The sequence below is a fragment of the Equus caballus genome, chromosome 5 (assembly GCF_041296265.1).
Source record: "Equus caballus isolate H_3958 breed thoroughbred chromosome 5, TB-T2T, whole genome shotgun sequence".
NCBI classification, from domain to species: domain Eukaryota; kingdom Metazoa; phylum Chordata; class Mammalia; order Perissodactyla; family Equidae; genus Equus; species Equus caballus.
Window position 1 is genome coordinate 17,101,046 of NC_091688.1, and position 19,121 is coordinate 17,120,166.

At 44.8% G+C, this 19,121-nt stretch overlaps 1 protein-coding gene across 16 annotated transcripts in view; it reads left to right on the top strand.

Moving 5' to 3' along the window:
• Nucleotides 1-544: 544 nt before the first annotated feature.
• The window catches only part of NPL (N-acetylneuraminate pyruvate lyase), a 43,160-nt gene continuing 24,583 nt past the window's right edge, over nucleotides 545-19,121 (top strand). For 5 of the 16 annotated variants that reach the window (XM_005609774.4, XM_005609773.4, XM_023640688.2 and 2 more), the window contains exons 1-4: nucleotides 3,517-3,676; nucleotides 7,299-7,384; nucleotides 16,408-16,481; nucleotides 18,222-18,309. In XM_005609774.4, coding sequence (XP_005609831.2) covers nucleotides 3,608-3,676; nucleotides 7,299-7,384; nucleotides 16,408-16,481; nucleotides 18,222-18,309 — 317 coding nt within the window. In that variant the 5' untranslated portion in view covers nucleotides 3,517-3,607. Of the gene's footprint in view, nucleotides 822-3,106; nucleotides 3,677-7,298; nucleotides 7,385-14,618; nucleotides 14,764-16,407; nucleotides 16,482-18,221; nucleotides 18,310-19,121 lie in introns of those variants that run through there. The other 11 variants (XM_023640687.2, XM_070266664.1, XM_070266673.1 and 8 more) reach the window with 7 other exon arrangements.

A 19,121-nucleotide genomic window follows, 5' to 3' on the forward strand; every position in this document is an offset into this window, starting at 1 on the left:
TGGCAATCAGTCCAAATTCTAGCCACAGCCTGCTCCCTTCTCTGAAGATCTCTGGACTTTGATGCAAAAATGAACCCCAGCTTTTCCACCAGCCCCACTGACATACCCATACAACCAGAACTTCTGGGAGTAATTCTCATACCTCTAACCTGGTTATATGTTCTTTACACTGAGTGGAAAGGTCTCTCGCTCACCTATGCACAGAGCTTTTTCTGGTCCACAATGCAATGCAACACTTCAAAATCCAACTTAGTTCTCCTTCATGGATGTTCCCCAATGTAGCGGTATGTTGGCTGTCTAAAATCCATTTCCTCTTTTCTGGTAAAGGCAACTGTGACGTTGTGATTTTATAATAAGAAATATATATTTGCTCTTCATCCAGTTGCTGGCACAGAACTCCTAAACCCTTGGCATCTTCTAAGTGATGAGAGCATAAATCTATCTTTTGTTATGTTAATGAGGTGACTCTTGGAAAGCACCTAAAGATGGGGTTTGGTTGCCGGGAGAACCAACCTGTGATTAGAATGTTGGAACTTTCATTCCCACTCCCTGACCTCAAGGGAGCCAAGAGGGGCTGAAGGTTGAACAATTGCCAATGGCCAATGATTTCATCAATCATGCCTATATAATGAAGCCTCCATAAAAACCCAAAAGGACAGGGCTCAGAGAGCTTGTGGGCTGGTGAACATGTGGAGCAGCTGGGAGTGGCACGCCTGAAGAGGGCATGGAAGCTTCACACACTTTCCCCAGGCCTTGTCCTATGCATCTCTTCCATCTGGCTGTTCCTGAGTTATATCCTTTTATAATAAACCCATGATCCAGTAAGTAAAATGTTTCTCTGAGCTCTGTGAGCTGCTCTGGCAAATTAATCCACCCAAGGAGGGGGTCACGGGAATCTCTGATTTATAGCCAGTTGGTCAGAAGTATGGGCAACACCCTAGGCTTGCAATTGTTATCTGAAGTCCAAGGAGGGGATCATGGGAACCACCAATCTGTAGCAGGCTGGTCAGAAGCTCAGGGAGCAGCCTGGGTCTGAAGTGGCAGCTGAAGTTGGGTCGGGGGCAGTCTTGTTGGACTGAACTCTTAACCTGTGGAATCCGATGCTATGGGTAGTGTCAGAACTGAGTTAAATTGTAGGACACCCAGATGGTGTTGGGGGACTGCTGCTTGTTAGTATGGGGAACCCACACATGGGAACTGGTACTAGAACCTTTCAGCAACCTTACAAGAAGGTGCGGGGAGCCTCTGTGGGAACCACCCTTCCGCCACGGTCAGTTCAGTAGCCTGTGATAGGGCTCTATGTCCTGCTCCAAGGATAGAACGTGTGGCCAGTTACAGCGCACTAGATTCCCCAAGCCCTTTCTTCTACATCACCAGGTTTCAAACCTGAATTGTAGCAAAGAAAATATGACATGGAACCCCAAGAGATTTTTTAAAAACAACGGAGAGTTGAAGGGAGTAAATGTCTCCGAATCCACCCTCTTGGCCTGCAGGAGGAGAGGCACCACGCTCTGCACCGTGGGAAAAACAGAGAAACAGGATGTGGTGCCTGCTTTGAGCACTCCCAGTGGAGTTAGGGGGCAAGAAATAAAAGCATGAAAAGTTAAGTAATGATGATTTTAAAACACCAGATAACAACAGAAGAAACGTCACAGAGCCCTCGGCCCTTATCAGAAAGTGTTAGAGGATGCCACTGGGAGCCTTTTGCTGACTCTCCCTTCTTTTAAGGCCTACTCGGTCATCCAAGACTGAGCTCAGGTATCACCTCCTCCAGGAAGACTTCTCCGAAACACTCTCCTGCCTCATCATACTCACAAACATACACGCACTCGCCTCTCCACCCAGATTAGCCTCCCCTCAGCGTTTCTTAATATCTTTGCACAGGTCTGTATATTTTTAAAGATGTCTCTCCCACAATTCACAGTAGAGGCCATGAATTTCTTAAGGGCATATGGTGGATACTGTGATGTGCCCCTCACCACTCAGTGAGACTCTTCCTCCCACACCCTCTTTCTTGCTGTCTCCTACCACAGGTGTCAGCCCTGCGTGACAATCTGAGGGCTCTCCCTGCCTTCTCCGGTTTCCTCCGCCAATAAGTCTCCTGCACGTCAAATCCGATTTTAGCATCTGCTTCTGGACAAAACCTAAGACATTATTCTAAGGAGTTCCTTTGTATTACCACATTTATATAAACAGTAGCTGATGCATTTAGAATATTGCTTTATTGGTTGACAATATTAAGCCTAATGACCTATACCTTTTGGGTACTGAAATACTTAGTTTTGCATATATTAAAGAGTGATTTTGAAAAAAATTACTAGCATTGTCCCGTTAGGATCTAACTTTCCTGTTAATATTACAAAACAAACAGAGGTTCCAAGGACTCTTCCTTCCTTTTTTGCAGGGTAACATAGAGTAGTGGTTAAAAGTACCAGCTCCCAGATTACTGAAATCAAATGACAGCTCAACCACTCATTGGCTCTATGGCCTTTGGCAAATCACTTCAGCTCTTTAACCCTGTTTCTGATCTGTAAAATGGGATGATGCTTCCTTATCTGTAAAATACGAATTAAAAAATTAGTACCCACCACGTAGGATTGTGTTTTACGAATTAATTTCTGGTACTATGCGCAATGAAAGGACCATTGTAACAGATTTAAAAAAGCATTTTGCAAACTAGAAAGCCCTTTGGGAAATTTATTTTCTCTAAATGAAATAAGCATCAGCCATTTATGGAAAATTGAGGTTAACTCATATCAGCAAGAGAAAGCTGGACTTGTTTATGGCTATGCTTCCCACTTATTAACACAGTACATGATATTAGAAAATAAACTCTTGACATTCCCGCAAGTAGAGATTTTGATGAAAGATGCTTTTCCCTTTCAAAAGTCTTTCAATTGTTCTCCAGAATACGCCAGAAAAGCTGCTGCATTCGTAACTGATCCGCTTTTAATACCCGTTCATCACTTTTGAACTTGAGCTTGCGGGCAGCAGCCCCGGCCTGAAGAGCACAGAGGCCCCGCCGGGCCGTCAGTGTTCTCAGCGTGCTTCTGAAACAGCAGCCCAAATTTCAACACCCAGAACCACGAAAATCCTGTCGTTGCAGGGCCCTGCTCAGAAGGAAAGTAAGACGGGAAGGAGCCCAGGAGGCGTCCGCAAGCGGAAGGACCGGCCGGGAGAAAGAGGAAGGGAGAGGTTTGGCCACGGCGGGATCAGGCGCGTGTGAGCGCGAGCTCCCGGGCACCGAGGTGCAAGTTCGGACGCTTGCAACTCTCGGGGGCCCGGGGCGGCGCGCGCGTGTTCCTTTAGCCCACACCGTTCGGGGACCGCCCAGGGAAGAGGAGACTCCACGGATGCATAACGTCTTGGGGGCGCGGGACGCGTGACCGTGCAGCCCCACCAGCGCCGCAGAAAGAGGCGCTCAACTACGGTCCCCAGGGCCCCGGGGCGTGGCGGGCACGTGGTACCGGGCGGGGCATCCGCGGGGCCATAAAGAGCGCGGCGGGGCGGCGCGGAGCGGCGGCTGCACAGCGCGGAGCGGCGGCGGGTGCCGCGGCGGCGGAGGCTGACCTCGCGGCTCGGGTGAGCGCGGCCCGCGCCGGCGTGGATGGACGGACCGGGACGGACAGACCCCCAGGGGGTTCGGGCAGAGGGACGCGGGGGACGAGACTCGGGGGTGGGTGAGACGGGGACGGCCTGAAGGGAAGGGGGAAGGCAGATAAGCTGGGAAATGGAGCTGGAGGAAGTGTGAATGCGACACTGCGGGCCGGGAGCAAGTGCCCGACAGACCCGGGCAGAGGGACCTGCGCCCCTGGATTCTTTCACACCGCATAGCCGGTCTCTAAGGATCCTTTGCCCAAAATGATCAGAATCATCAGTTGAGCAGAAGAGAGTTTAGAGATTAAATTGGATATAATTCTTTCATCTTACGGGACATTGGTTGTATTTCTGCGTTTTGTTGTTTTTGTTTTTTTTAGTTTCTCTGTTATTTCTTCCTTTCCAAAGATTTCTCTCTCAAGTCATCTTCTTGCCCAGAGCCGCATCCTTCTCTTCCTCCGGAGATTTTTGTTTTTTTTTTTGAAACTTTGCCCTTTTAAGATCATTTGACTTCGGCAACCTGAATTCTTTGTACTAAGTGTTCTTGTCTGTGGATATAGGTAATAAGATCCAAGAATAATAGCCCCTCCCCAGTGTTTCAGTAAGAACATTCTAAGTTCACATTAAGCCTCAAATTTAGAAACTGTCGATCGTTCTCAGTTACAGTTGGTGTTACACAGTTGCAGTTGTGATCTTTTCTCCATCTGTCCCATAAGAGTCTCACAGTTCACAAAGTTAGCAAACTTGGCTCATTTATTTGGTGTATTGCTCTGTGCAGAGAGATTTTTGAAGCCGTTCCTGCTCCCTGATGGCTTACAGTTCAGAAAAGGAGCAGAAACTACCCTGCTAATAACTCTGATATAAGGTTTTTAATAAAAAGCAAGTGTTTGAGGACTTCTAAGAGGTAAAAAATTGTATTCATCTTGGCAGATCAGGGAATGTTCCCTAGCGTTTAAAAAGTGAGTTTTAAAAGTTGGCTAGACTGAAGGGGCTACAGTGGGAGATAATGGCATTCCCAGGTGGGGGAACCACAGGAGAAAGGGAAGCAGGCCAGTCAGTACAAGGTAGGGAGGAGCAACGGGAGACAGTGCAGTGCATGCACTCCAGGCATGAAGAGATCTGTCCAGAAACCCAGACCAGGGAGTTTGGTGTTTATCCTGTGGAAGCCAGAGGATGTTATTGGCATTTTCTGTGCAGGGCAAAGGCAGAGCAGAAATATCTGTGCTACTGGAAGATTAATCTGGCAGCCTGTGTGGATTGAAGAAGAGTGAGGATTAGGATAGAGATGCCCGACTCCCATCCCACACCCCCACAGGCCCCCAGGGTTTGAGTTTTTAATTAATCAGACTGCACCTAAGTGCACTTAACTTGATTTCTTTCCATAAAAGATAGGTATATATAACTGCCAGTCCAAGCTTCCGACCGTCCTAAGCATATCAGTGTAACTGCCCTAAGTATGGAGTAAATGCTACTAAAAGCACAACAATATGGGACATCCTAGTAGTGTTGAACTTAGGAGAATTTTAATGCTGAACCCAGCTCTCACGCTTAAAGTTTCTTGAGCCCCTATGGGCCCCTAGGTCCTGGGCTTATGCGCATTGGCCTAGATAAGAGGTAACAAAGGGTAAGTTATGAGAAGGGCAGTAAGTGGGGGGGAAAGGATTGCAGGAAAAGAAGATAAGAGAAGTGAAGTGACTTAGTCCCTGAACTGACAAGAGTAAGGAGGGTTGAAGAGGAGTTACCAGTAGAGCTGAGATGACAGGAAAGAGGGTGCTGGCAAGGGACTAATAATCTACTTGCTAACGTGCTATAGCCATCAGACGGGCTTCACGGAGCAGACTGCACTCACCCTTATTATGTACCTGGCTCTGTTGTTAATCACTTTACAAGAAGTAGTGCGTTTAATTCTCAACAATCCTAAGAAATATGGTCATGTTATCCCCATTTACAGAAGGGGAAACTGAAGCACAGAGAGGTTGAATAACAGTGCCAAGGTCACAAAGCTAGCAGGTAGTGGAGCCAGGATGCAGACCCATGAAGTCTGACTCTAGGGCTAGCGCTCTCAGCCCTCTACTGTAAGAAACAAAGGAAGAAATCCTTCAGAGAATGAGACGGCAAGTTCCCCTTGGGGTATTGAGATGCTTGCAGAAGTGCCGGGAGGAGATATGCAGCAGGCATAGTATCGATCGTATCTGATGCTCAGACATTCCTCTGGGGTAGACAGGACCTGTGTAATTGGTCTGATGTTTTCCTCCTAGACCAGGTGATTACATTTTATCTTTCAAAACTTCCAACAGGAGTTTAGTCTCATCCTCAAACTAGGAAAAGTCGGAGAAATCTTAGTATCCTATATATCTGGTGAGGTTCTCCTTGATTGCCCTTCAGAACAGAGCAAAGCTACTTGAAGGATTTGACTTAATTTCAGGAGCAAGTCTTGCTGGGGACTCATCTGTTTGTAAGGGGAGGTATCAGATTGGCTTTCCACAAGAACCACAACTTTTGCTATATTGTACTCTTTCATGATTTTGTCCTGTTTCTGGTTTTAGGGGCTCACCTGAGCTGGGATGCTTGGGAGATATAGAAAAAGTAGAAGATGTGACCTCTGTACTCCAGAAGTTTATACTCCTTTTTGGGGATATGACAGCTATAAAAAGCAAACAAAATGAGCTAGTTCATAATAATTATATGTGTCAGATTTAAGTATAGTGGGCACTGGGTTTTTAAATATACCAGTGACCTCAGAACTTATACCCCCTCTTGTTGATTACCTATAGACATCACTGTATTTGCTCTAAGCCAACCATCTTTTATGTAATTGTCACCAAATACTATTTGATATTTTATTTTCTTCTTTAATTGTTAGACTCTGCTTTTGTAGTTTCAAATTTTTATGTCTTCCAGCTCAAAAAATAATAATGCTTCTGTGACTAGTAAGTGGCGGAGCTGGGAGTTGAACCAGGCAGTCTGCCTGCAGAGTCCAGACTATTAAGCACAATGCTCTATTGCTCTCATTGCCAGTTTTGGACAACTTCTTGGCTTTTTTATGCTGATTATGGACATGTACACTCTCTGCCAGATGGTGAGGGATCCTTTTGCCCCACGTGAGTGAGGTCAAGTTGACTCGGTACTGGTCTCCCCATCTGTGGAGGTCATCATCCAAACAATCTGAACACCTCATTCAGTCACCCACACATTCATCACTTTTTAATTGAACACGAGGCGTTCAGCAAAGTGCTCAATGCGGGGAAAGGAAAGACAATGAGATATGTCCCCTGTCCTGGGAGCTTGGTCTAGTGGGGGAGAGGTGAATAAATAATTGTGATGCAGTTTACATGGTTTGCTGGAACTAGGAAAACAGGGCAAAACTGGTCAAAATTAGAATTTGAAAGAATCGCTCGATAAATTTGAAAATAGTTTGATTGCCTCAGTCATCTATATAGATAAAATGGGAGGCCTTTGTGATGATAGTTTCCCGGAACATTGCTGCCTTCTTGTCACCACCGTCTCCTGTCTTTAGAGAATAATTTCCTCCCCTATAGAATTAAGCTCTAAAATTTTACATTCCTCTCATTTGCTCTGTGTGTTTGTGTCCTTGTAAGCATTTCTCACAGTTCTAAACTGGGAACAGACTTTGCCCAGGAGTTTTATCATTAATTAGCGTTCCTTGAAGAAGGAAAAGAATCACATTGTATGTTTTCCAGACTCTTGTCAGCAGCTCAATGGCCTCCCCGAAGAAGAAACTTCAAGGTCTTGTTGCTGCAACCATCACGCCGATGACCGAGCATGGGTAACTATCATTTGGGACCTAAAGAAATTTGTTCTCACTCTGCCAAAATGGACAGAAGGTCTCGATCATAACAGTCACTCAGACTCTGCCTCTGTCGCCAAAGGGCGGCTTCTGTCAGTCACCCTGCTGCACTGTCTCTGACCCCAAGTCAGAGAGGAGGTCTCTATACCACAAATAGTGCAGACAGAGAGAAGGTAAGATGTGGCAGCTTGCCTGTCTGCCAGTGTCTGTAGCTCCACAAAGCAAATCCTCCTTGGATTTCATCAGAGCCCCGGCTTTGCCAAATAAAGCCAGTGGAGCTGAATAAGGAGAATCTCATTTGAGCAAGATTTGATGTCAAGCACTGGCCTGTCCCCTCTGGATCCTGTCTCTAGACACCTGCGTGACTTCACCCCAGGCTATTCATAGACTTCATGAAAATGTCCTGCCCTGAGGAAAGTGGGAAAGGTAACTAACTGCAAGGTGGCCCCCTTAGGGGTGTTTACAGTCTCATTCCAACATTGGTTAAATGTTGGGGAGCCTGCAGGAGTGGGAGGTTACAGCAGATGTTTGCTGAGAAATCATTACCCAAGCAAGTATTTTACTTCCAGATGAATAGTATGGTGGTTCCTTTGCTTATACTATCAGATAATTTGCCATAGGTGTTCATGCACAGACTATAACTCCTCTCTGGATATTGCCATTAATAAAAAGGGGATTCATCTACCTCCTGGATCTAAATGTTTTTGACCTGTTAAAGGAATCAGTCTACCGAAATAGAATTTTGGCTTCTTTAAGCTTCTCCTTTCTTCCTCTATAAAATATAATGATAATCATACCTACATCATGGAGTTATGAGCATTAAATGAGATTATCCATATAATACTGCTTAGCACAGGGTCAGTATGTACTTAGGTCAATAAGTTTGAACTGCTATTGTGGCATAAGATGGGTGAAAGGAAGATGAGGTATTTAAGATATCTTTAAATAAGACTTTCGTTTTTTTGGTCTTCTGTTGGTGAATTTGTAAACCTTAAGCCTACCCCTTTAAAGTAGATGAAATTTCTCATGACACTCTTCTCATTCAAAGTTGGCCATATCACAGTTTTCCCTTAGATCATTGGAGTTCAAGGCTTCCAGCTTCTAAGATTCATGAAAAATCACATCTTTACTGGGTCTAAGTAAAATTCTTGGTGAGATGGCATTTAGATTACTCAGTGGTTAACAGCAATTTTTTTTTTCTGTTGCTCTCTTTCCACTAGTTCTAGAAAAGCCTGAAGTCAGCTTTTTCTCAGTGTGTCAGACACTTATTGGGCAGATAAAACAGAAGACATGTGATTGCATGAGCAAGCAGAGTTTACTTCCTATTATGGAGTAATATCCTGTTTACAAGCTCAAAACACTAAGTCTGGTTGATGCTCCTGTAACCTGTTTAATCAGACCCCTCGTAGTCTACAAGTGGCTTCTTAAAACAGCCCTTTTTGTTCATCTGGGACTCACTGAGAGTATCAGTGTGTTTGTCCTCCTTATTCTGCTGTTTTCCTGGGACAGCAGGCCCTGTGTATTAGAGGTTTCAAAAATGACTCTGCTTTGCTGGGTCCTTCTCCTTTTCCCAAATACCTCTGGCCCTGCTGCCTCCATTTCACTATTTCCTCTTTTTTCATCAATTCTTTTCTCTTCCAGGACCCTCACTTTCCTCAGGTGTGAAATCAAAATAAGAATGCATTTTTTTGTAAGGGCCTTGTTAGAATTAAACTAAATTATAATGTGTGTTAGTATGTAGCACAGAGTAGGCACATAAGCTTTGTTAGTTTCCTTCTCCCACCACCTGCTCCATGCAAACATTCCTATAGGTACAAAGCAGGTTTGGAGCACGTGCCAAGAGCAAGTGAGCATTAACTTACTTGCCCACAAGGGAATCTGCACTTCAGACACGTTTCCAAGACACAGGACAAAAAGAAAGGTCACTGGAATCTAACACCTGGAAATTCTGCCTGGTGACCTGCTGTCACAGAAATTTTCCTAACCTGGCTCATGCTGTATACCTTGGCCTCCATAATTTGGAATGGCTGAGCAATAACTATTCCCCTGCATCCTTTTGTCTTAGTAATTCTAAGGAATATTCATTAATGATTCAACTCTCTGAATTTAAGTTGATATCCTGCACTGGGGGAGATTGGCAGAAAGAACATGGTTAAATGGATTTTAGTTAGAGTATCTGGGTTCTTGACCACCAGCTAGTTGTCTGACCCTGGGGAGGTCTTGTCACTGTTTAAAAGTTCCCTTTCATATTTGCAAAGAGAAGGTGTTCAACCACATTATCCCTAAGACCTATTTGAATTCTAAGAGTCTGTGGTCCTTTCGTGTTGTCATTAGGGATATTGTGGTGATCCCCATGAATGAGAATGTGTGAAGTCCCTGCAACTCCAGTGCAGCCTCCACACTGGCGCCCAGTGAGCGTCCTCAGAAATAAAGCTAATCATGCCACTCTTCTCTTTAAGAATCTCTGTTGACTCCCTTTTGTGTAAGCCTTGCTACTCATTGTATGTCCGTGGGCCATTTGCTCCAACATCACATAGGAACTTGCTAGAAATGCAGAATCTCGGGCCCTACTACATACCGCTGAACCAGAACCTGCGTCCCCGGATCATTCTGTAGCACATTAAGGTCTGAGACGAACTGGTCTAAAGTGTAAAGCCCAGACTCTGGGATGACATAGTTAGTCCTTTACAATCTACCTTTCCTGCTTTGTTTCTGTTTCCCCAAACACTTCGTACCCTTTCTTCCCTCTGTGCCTTTCCCCATTCTGTTTCCTCTGCCTTTTTCTGTCGCCAGTGTCTCCTTTCTCTACTCCACTGCACACTTCTGTTCACTGGTCAAAACCCACCTTTGGTGAGTCTTTCCCATTTTCCCTAAAAACAGTTAGAGAGCCCTCCCCTGTGAGCCCACAGCACCGTGTACATATCTTTTCACATTACATTAGAATTGTGTCATTATAATAATTACTACAATAACTCTGTTACATATCTATCTCTCCCAACAGGCTTTGAGCTGCTTAACCTTACTCAACAGGTATTTACTGAGTATCAGGCAATACTGAGGACTGAGCGTGTATGTTATTTATCTTTGTATCTTAAACATGTGGCACAGGGTGTGGTACATTTATTTCGTGATGGGTACTTTTGTTATTTCATGAGGAAAGGGAGCTAACACTGACTGGCTAAACACCATGTGTCAGTCACTGTCCTGGGCAGCTTAATATACACGTTGCCATTTAATCTTCACAGCAACTCTGTTAAAGGGCTCTTATCTCTGTTTTTGCAGTTGATGAAACCAAGATCCTAAAGATTAATGCTTACCCCAGCCACATGACTGAAAAGGAAGAGTTTTTCTCTACCCATCCCAACTCTTATCTTTTTCTACACCAGAGTGAAAGGCTTTTGCTTTCCTTAGTTGTTTCAAGAAGTCACTTTTTCCTTCAGGCAAGTACCCAGTCATTAGGACAGAAAGTCCATTTTCAGATTGGCCAAGATGTCAATAAAAAGTCGTGTTTTCTCCCTTTAATGTCCTTGACTTCACCATGGGAATCTTCACAACACCCTGTAGTAAAAACAAAGTTAGAGCGGTTCTGGCCCACTGGAGTCGGAGTTGTATAGATTATTGTCTTTTTAACTGTGTTGGGACACTCAATGACCCAGGCTCCCAGAACAGAACGTTGTCTACCTCTGGCAAGATGGGGCAGTACGGTCCCTGCATGCTTCTCTGCTGAAGGAGTTTTGAAATAGCCGAGTAGAGTTATTTTGCCGAAAGCGTACATAACTTCCATCTGACTTTGACTGCTGAGAGTTATACATAACAGGCAAAAAAGTGGCATGTCAGATTTTCTGATATGCATGCCAGATCATGCCAGTTATGAAAAGAGCCTGTCCTGGTGATTCTGTATTCTCAAAGTGAAAGTCTTTCACTGTGTGTCATGCACCAGGAGAGGAAATGAACAGCAATAGGGAAAGCCACGTCAGAAAAATTCTGTTATCCTTATACCCTAAGGGAAGAGAGAAAGTTCGCATGCAGTTTCACAGTTTGGTTTGTCCAAAAATAATTTGGTAAACTTTTTCTCCTCTTATATAGTTTGAAAGCAAACTAAATGTCCAAGAATAGAGGATTAGCTAAATCGTTTATGTTCGGCTGTACATGAAATGCTGTGTAGCCAGTGTAATAATGGTATCTGAAGATGTGGGAAAATATTCAATTTGGGCTGCTAAGTGAAAAAAATATAATGCTATGTACAATATGACTTTATTTATTTAGGAAAATACTATATTATGTATTTGTGAATAGAAAAATATCAAACTAATAAGTAATAATCTCCAGGGAGATCCTGAGGGTTTTTTCCCCTTTTTTATTGTGTGTAGCTTCTAAAATAAACTATATAGCTTTTGTAATATGAAAAAAATAAGTACTTTTATTTAAAAAAGAAAAATCATGGACCTAAGGCAAAGAATCCGAAGCCATGAGAATTGAAATTAAGACATTGAATTGGAGTTAAGTATGGGAATGACCGCAGCAGGCATGGCATTTGGTCCTGGGACACTCTCCCCTGTGGTGACCAGTGGTTAGATCTGTGCTTGGAGCTCACAGAGGAAGAGACAATGCAATGGAAAGCCAAGCCAGTGTTTTCAAGTGAACTGGCTGTGCCACCTCTTGCTTCCCTGAGCAACAAGCCCCAACCAGCCAGCCAGTGGGGAGAAGAAGAATCTAATCTCGTCGTTTCTATCCTCTCTAGTGACTTCCTGATAACGGATGGAGTGCCTGCAGCAAGGACCATAAACCCAGATACCAAGGGGAGGGCGAGTAGGGTGGGAAAACAGGGAAAGAAGCGAAGTCCCAGAGACAATTATCATCCTGTTGCCTCCTTAGCCCTGCTATTTGGGGCACCTTTGTGACAAATGTGACAACAGCCATGGGTGATTTCACTGCGCTCACTTGTGACTGGAGCTGCTGAGCATCTCTGCCGAGGGCCACAAATTTGCACCTCTAAACAGGCAGGAATCTGAAATCCCTGAGGTGACCTGGGGGGCTTCTGTGCCTCCGAAGGGGGCAGTCACTGCTCTTCCCAGCCAGTTGGTGCTGTATGGAAATGTAGGCCTGGCCTTGTTAGATCTTCTGGCTTTGCAAATAAAGTCTTTTTTTTTTTTTAACATGAAAAAAATTCTAACATTGTGAAAGTCAAACAGTGTGCTTAGGAATCATCCCTTATCAACCTGTGATCTCTCTAAGGGGATTTGGTAGTTCCAAAAGGCCGTAAGTCCAGGGATGTTTTTGGGTGACTCTGCCACTGCCCCAGAAGTCCCACGATTAGTGTCACTCTTGTGGGCTAGGGGCATTTTATAAGACGCGGAAAACTGTGCTTTCTTGAAGAGATAGATGACATATCACCCGTTAGCACCCCTAACCTGAGTGAAATTGTCGTAGCTGTCATCCAGCAAGGCCTAACGGAGCGTGGGGAGGGCGTAGTGTAGACAGAAGCACTACCCACTGAAGCCATAAAATAGTGTGGAATTCACTGAGGAAGGAGAAGGAACCATGGGTTTCACGTACTGGCCTAGATCTGCCTAGGGTGCAGCCAACTGCCAGGAAAGAGGAGGACGCTGGAGTAGGGCCAGACAAATAGCAGCTCTGGAGGATGTAGGTGGGAGGGAGGATGATGGGATTTCATCCTATTTATTATTCCACCTCCTCCCTGGAGTTTCCTTCCCAGCCTCCCTCATTGGAATTAGCAGTCCCCCTGCTGAACCCCTGTACACTTTAACTCAGTCATATCCTTCATCATATTTTCCTCAATATTTTAGTTATTTATATATGCTATCTCCTTTGCTCAGTTAAAATCATAGTGGAATTTAAACGCATCGTGCCAGTATGGGTATAAGCTGCCTTTAAGGCAGAGATGATGGGTATTTCACCATCGTTGTAAGTTTCTGAGTCACACCTCCTTTACCAGCCTTTATTGAGCATCCGCGCCGTGCCAAGTGCAGACGAGGGATTGTAAGTGTAAAAGGCACAGCTCCTGCCTTTCAAGTTCTTGCTCAAGCCTGGAGAATGGATATAAACAATTTACCGAATGATTTTCATGATGACAGAGATGTGAGCTTTGCTGAGAGTGTGAGATATTTCCAGTTTTTGTCACTGAGGAGTAATAACAGCATTTAATTGGAGCCAGACAGAATGCTGAGCACTTGTACTGGGCTCATTAGAGGCCTACTCGAGGGGAGTGGGCAGTGTCCCTGCTGAGTTTAGAGTCCACGTTGGGGGATACACACATACGCCCTAGAAGACTCAGTTGGTTTCTTCTCCTTAAGGATTTCTGAAAATGGAAGCAAGCTCTCCAGCTTCCCTTCCCAAATGAGAAAGCATTAGATTAAACCAGAGGAATGCAGATCAGAGTGAGGACAGTGCCTAGCAGGCCTCGACCATCCAGAGCTCTGCAGGCCTCTCCTTGGTGAAAAAGCCAGGCCTGCTCTCAGTGTCTTTGAGGGTGTGGCCGAGGTGGGACAGGGAGGTATCAAGACTTCAGTGAGGGCCGGCCAGCCCAGTGGCGCAGCGGTTAAGTTCGCACATTCCACTTCGCACGTTCCACTTCTCGGCGGCCCGAGGTTCACTGGTTCGGATCCCAGGTGCGGACATGGCACCATTTGGCACACCATGCTGTGGTAGGCGTCCCACATATAAAGTAGAGGAAGATGGGCATGGATGTTAGCTCAGGGCTAATCTTCCTCAAAAAAAAAAAAAAAAAAAGACTTCAGTGAAAGTATACAGGAGCCACTGTGTTTGAATCTGTGACTCTGACAGGCTATTGCCCAGTGAGTTTATTTCCAGTTTCCAACCTGTGATTCATAAGTCTCCTGGGTCTGCCAGAGGCTGTTTCCTGGTTGCTTGCATGAGTAGATGGACATCAGTGGTCAAAACCAGAGTTAGTGTCACACAAACAAAGCGCCTGCTGATTGTCCTGCATTTCAGAGCTTATCCCAAGTGGGGAAGAGCTGATGGAAGCAGCAAGGAGCAGGTGTACAGTCATGAGCCACATAATGACGTTTTGGTCAACAGTGGACGCATGGTCCCATAAGATTAATACTATATAGTCTAGGTGTGTAGTAAGCTACACCACCTAGGTTTGTGTAAGTCCACCTGTGATGTTTGCACAACAAGAAATTGCCTAACAGCACATTTCTCAGAACTTCTCCCCGTCGTTAAGCAACTCATTACTGTATTGTAAAGGTGTGGTTCCAAGAGGCCAGAAATGTCTGAGGCAGAGAGATTTCGAGAAGTTGAGCAGGTCAGGCTGACCTAAATGAGGGTCTCGAGATGGATTGTCTAGGCACCTCACTTCTCCATCCTCCATTTAGGTAAGAACAATCTAAATTCGTTCCTGTCATGCATTCAAGGAGCCTTCCCTGCTTAGCAAAACTGAGACCAGGATTCTGCATTTGAGCGAGTGGGGCAGGGCAGTGCTGGGGCGTGAGCCATCACAGAGGGAGTCTGCTCCCCTTGGAGGCTTATAACTACATGAAAGCACACCTTTTCCCAAGTGGCAGGCTCCAGCTAGTTGTCATTTGCGTGTTGTGGGCATTGATTGCCTGTGCAGTCTTTGTTTTATCTCTGTTGTTTCTATTCCCTTTGACAAATACCTTTTGATGTCTTTGTTTTCTCTATGCATCAGATTTTTTGTGTTGTTTTTGTTTTTTAAGGAATATAATAATAAAGATGAAAAGAATGTTAATAAGGTTAAAATTAAGTTAGGATTCTCTGGCCCCGTTGACAAAAATGCAAACGGCAGCCAACTGGTACTTTGTGTTCTTGGCAAGGTAACCAGGGGTTCTGCAACATTTAACGCAGACTTGCCACACAGTTTTCCTTTGGATTTTCTCTCTCAATCCCCCATCCTTCCCACCTTCATTTTGATGGAGAACAGGTCGCTTTCTATGATTTGTGTGTGAGTCCGTTTCCAGATTTTAAAATCAATATGACGTTAAGGAAAAGAGCCTTTGTTTTCTTAAGCATCAGATCCTTACAAGGTCAGAGCTCTTCAAACTGCACAGTGCATGCAGATCACATGAGGATCTTGTTACAATGCAGATTTTCACTGGGTAGGGCTCCATGGGACCTGGGACTCTGCATTTCTAACAAACTCCCCCAGGTGCCTTGCCTGCTGCTCCGCAGACACGCTTTGAGAGGCAAAGTGACACAAAGTTCCTTTCCAAATGTTAATCCTCTTCGATTTAAAGCTAGCAAAAACAGTTTAAGCCTTCATTTGTTATCACAAATATTAAGTGCTGGGGCTGACCCGGTGACCTATTGGTGAAGTTCACGCACTCTGCCTCGGCAGCCTGGGGTTCACAGATTCAGATCCTGGGTGCAGACATATGCACTGCTCATCAAGCCATACTGTGGTGGTGTCCCACGTACAAAATGGAGGAAGATTGGCACAGATTTTAGCTCGGCGACAATCTTCCTCAAGCAAAAAGAGGAAGATTGGCAATAGATGTTAGCTCAGAGGCAATCTTCCTCACCAAAAAACAAGAAAGAAAAAAAGAAAAAACTGTTAACTGCTGAAATTCTTAAATTGTTAAGATTGAATTTTCCTATCTTGTAAACCTAAAAAATTATTGTTTCCCACTGAATGGAAAATGTTAAGTTCTTTTTTAACCATGCTCCCAACCATTGCTCTTCCTAAAAAGGGCAAAAGATGATTAAGTAACTACTTTTTAAATATTACTTGTGATGAGATTTAAAGGTAAAGCCTTTGTTGATAACTAATAGTGTTTTGCTCACATAAGTGAGACACACCTGGCTGAGTAGAGAAATCACCAGACTCAAGAGAAAAAAAAAGCATTACTCAGAGCAGGCTAAGAATTTCACAAACTGATTAGGTGGATTTTAATAAATATTAACAAGAGAGAAGAGTTTATAGACTTGGAGTTTGGTTGAATAAAAATGTCAAAAAAAAGCTAAATATGCATTGTTTTCTATTTCTTTTTCCTGTCTTTTAGAGAAATCAACTTTTCAGTAATTGGTCAGTATGTGGATTATCTTGTGAAAGAACAGGGAGTGAAGAATATTTTTGGTAAGTCATTTTTAGAGATTTCACTACATATCTCTAGCTCAGTCCTCAGAAAATAGCTCTCAACTGATTGCTAACCAGGAGGTCACAGTGTCACTGTGTCATCGGTTGTGACTGAGCCTGGCTAAGCTGTGTAAAATCCATGAATTTGTGGACTCATCCATTTTAAGCCTATAAAGCACTCAGGAGATTATCTAATTTGCTGGTGTGCCTTCCAAACAGATAAGCTATTATTTGTATTCCCATTTAAAGAAGAAAATCTATGGCTCAGGTATATTATTTAGGTTGCTCAAGTCCACTCAGCCAAGAGGTGGTAGGGTAACTACAAAACCCAGCCTTCTCTCTCTTAAGGGGCTTCACTCTCACTTCACCCAGACCTCTCCTACTGTAAGCGTAAGAAAGGCTCTGAGTGCAGCACACAGAGGAATCGTGGGTCTAGCACTTACCCTCATTTACTTCGTAGACGATGGAAATTAAAAGATCAGACCTTGAACATTTTAAGCCTGAGAACTATACTTACCTGTGATTGAGCTGCCCCTCATGTTGCGTTCTGGTCACTCGGCCCCTTGGATTGCTTCTCATTCTGGGGACACTACACCTTGGCCCTGAGCTATTGCTCTGCCAGCAGGGGCCCCTTCAGAACTGGAGGCACCGTGGTCATAATCAGAACAGGCTAAAACTTCTGTGAAGAGGTGTCCAGCCCACATGTCAAAAGCGAAACCTGATTATAGAACCTCTCGGTGTCCCTCTATAGCTCCAGGCCATAGATGGGGAGACAGATTCTTCCTCCTCAGAGGGATACAGGTTCCCATGGGTTTGGGGAAGAAGTAGGAACATCCCTGCTGCTGGAGCATGCTTGACTTGTGTCAAGACCCCAAAGGAATGATAAAAACTTTCCTGCTGCCCCTCACCTCCCACCCTCCTCCTCTACCCCAAATGAGTGCTCAGCATTGGAGATCCAAAGTGCCGCCATATGCATTAGGCCCCAGTAATGTATCCTAGTGCCATTTGCATCCTTTCTGTGATCCATTAAGAGATGATTGTCATAGAAGGGAAAGTTTGGGAATCATACAGATGTAGATTCAAACTTAGGTTATTTAGTGATTCACAACGTCACATTTTCATTTGTAAATGAGAAGAATCATTCGTACTTTGCTGGGTTGTTGTGAGAATAAGAGAATATATAAGAGTGCTTGCTACAAGAAATATTAATATCCTAGTGCTTTCTTATGAATTATCATTTAAAACATGAGCTGTCATAGAGCACTGCCATGTCAGACTTAGACAGAGGTCATGTTAGATCTGTCATATATACCACTGTCCTCGTAAGTAACTCCCACTTACGACCACTTGACATCCCAGTACTCAATGGTCTTGATTTTCCTGCCCTTCAAACCCAAATATAGAACTGGGGGATGTGTTTGGAGATTTGCCTAAAATGTGGGCAGTCATCTCTGTCTCCATTCGAAATATGTGCTCTCTGTCCCTGATAGCAAGGACAGATTGTAATTACAAGTCATAATTAACCTTCCTGCTGCCTTTGACAAGAGGAAGGCAGAAAAAAGACTGAGTCTCAGGTGAAAGTGGAAACATGGCATTTTCCCCTCCTGGATTCTGTCTTCTGATGTTTCTCTGTGTCACTTGCTCGTAAGCAGGGATTTCTGACCCTGCACTCCCAGCATTGGCGTTGGAGGAGCAAAGTGTGTTTGTTGGTCCCACTGACTGCCTCTTTGTTTGGAACAGTGAACGGCACAACGGGAGAAGGCCTGTCCCTGAGCATCTCAGAGCGCCGCCGGGTCGCAGAGGAGTGGGTGACAAAAGGGAGGAACAAGTGAGTGGCCCCACGGTGATAAAAACTCTCATCTGCAAGAGCTGGAGTGCAGCTCTTCCCTGGGTGGCACAGCCTCCCCACCTTCTGCTCAGAGGTCAGGCTCAAGGTCAGCTTGTGGGAAAATGAGCAGGACCCGAGGATCCTAACACCTGGGCAAAGAGCTGAGGCAGAGGAGCGCCCTTCCTTTCTGTGTGCAAGAGCAGCCGGACTGCAAGACACACCTGGCCCTTAGAGGTTCCATCTGGAAACTGGAAACTGCCTCTTATCTATCTACCAGGCCAGTCCCCCCTGGGTTACCTGTCCTTGGGCTAAGGGGACATGAGAGGAAGGTGCTGGTGACCGACTCTGCTCTGCTCCTGGCTCTTCTGCTGAACAACTCATGCTCCTTCCCTTCTCAGGATGGATGCCTATCAACCCTGTTGCTTCCTCAGAGATCTTCTTAGTGCATGACTCAGCATGCTCTTTATGGTACTTCCTCATAATCTTATGGAACTTTCTGCATCCTCCAAGCTTCAGTGTAGTGATATATTTTTGTTATAATGCTCAATTCATGCCAGGGTTAAACAAATAGGACAGGATCAGTTCAAGAAGCACATTCAATTAATCAAGCTTTATTCATTGTCTATTTTGGGGGCCACCCCAGTGGTGCAGTGGTTAAGTTTGCACATTCCACTTCGGCAGCCCAGGGTTTGCTGGTTCAGATCCCAGGTGCGGACATGGCACCGCTTGTCCAGCCATGCTGTGGCAGACATCCCACATATAAAGTAGAGGAAGATGGGCATGGATGTTAGCTCAGGGCCAGTCTTCCTCAG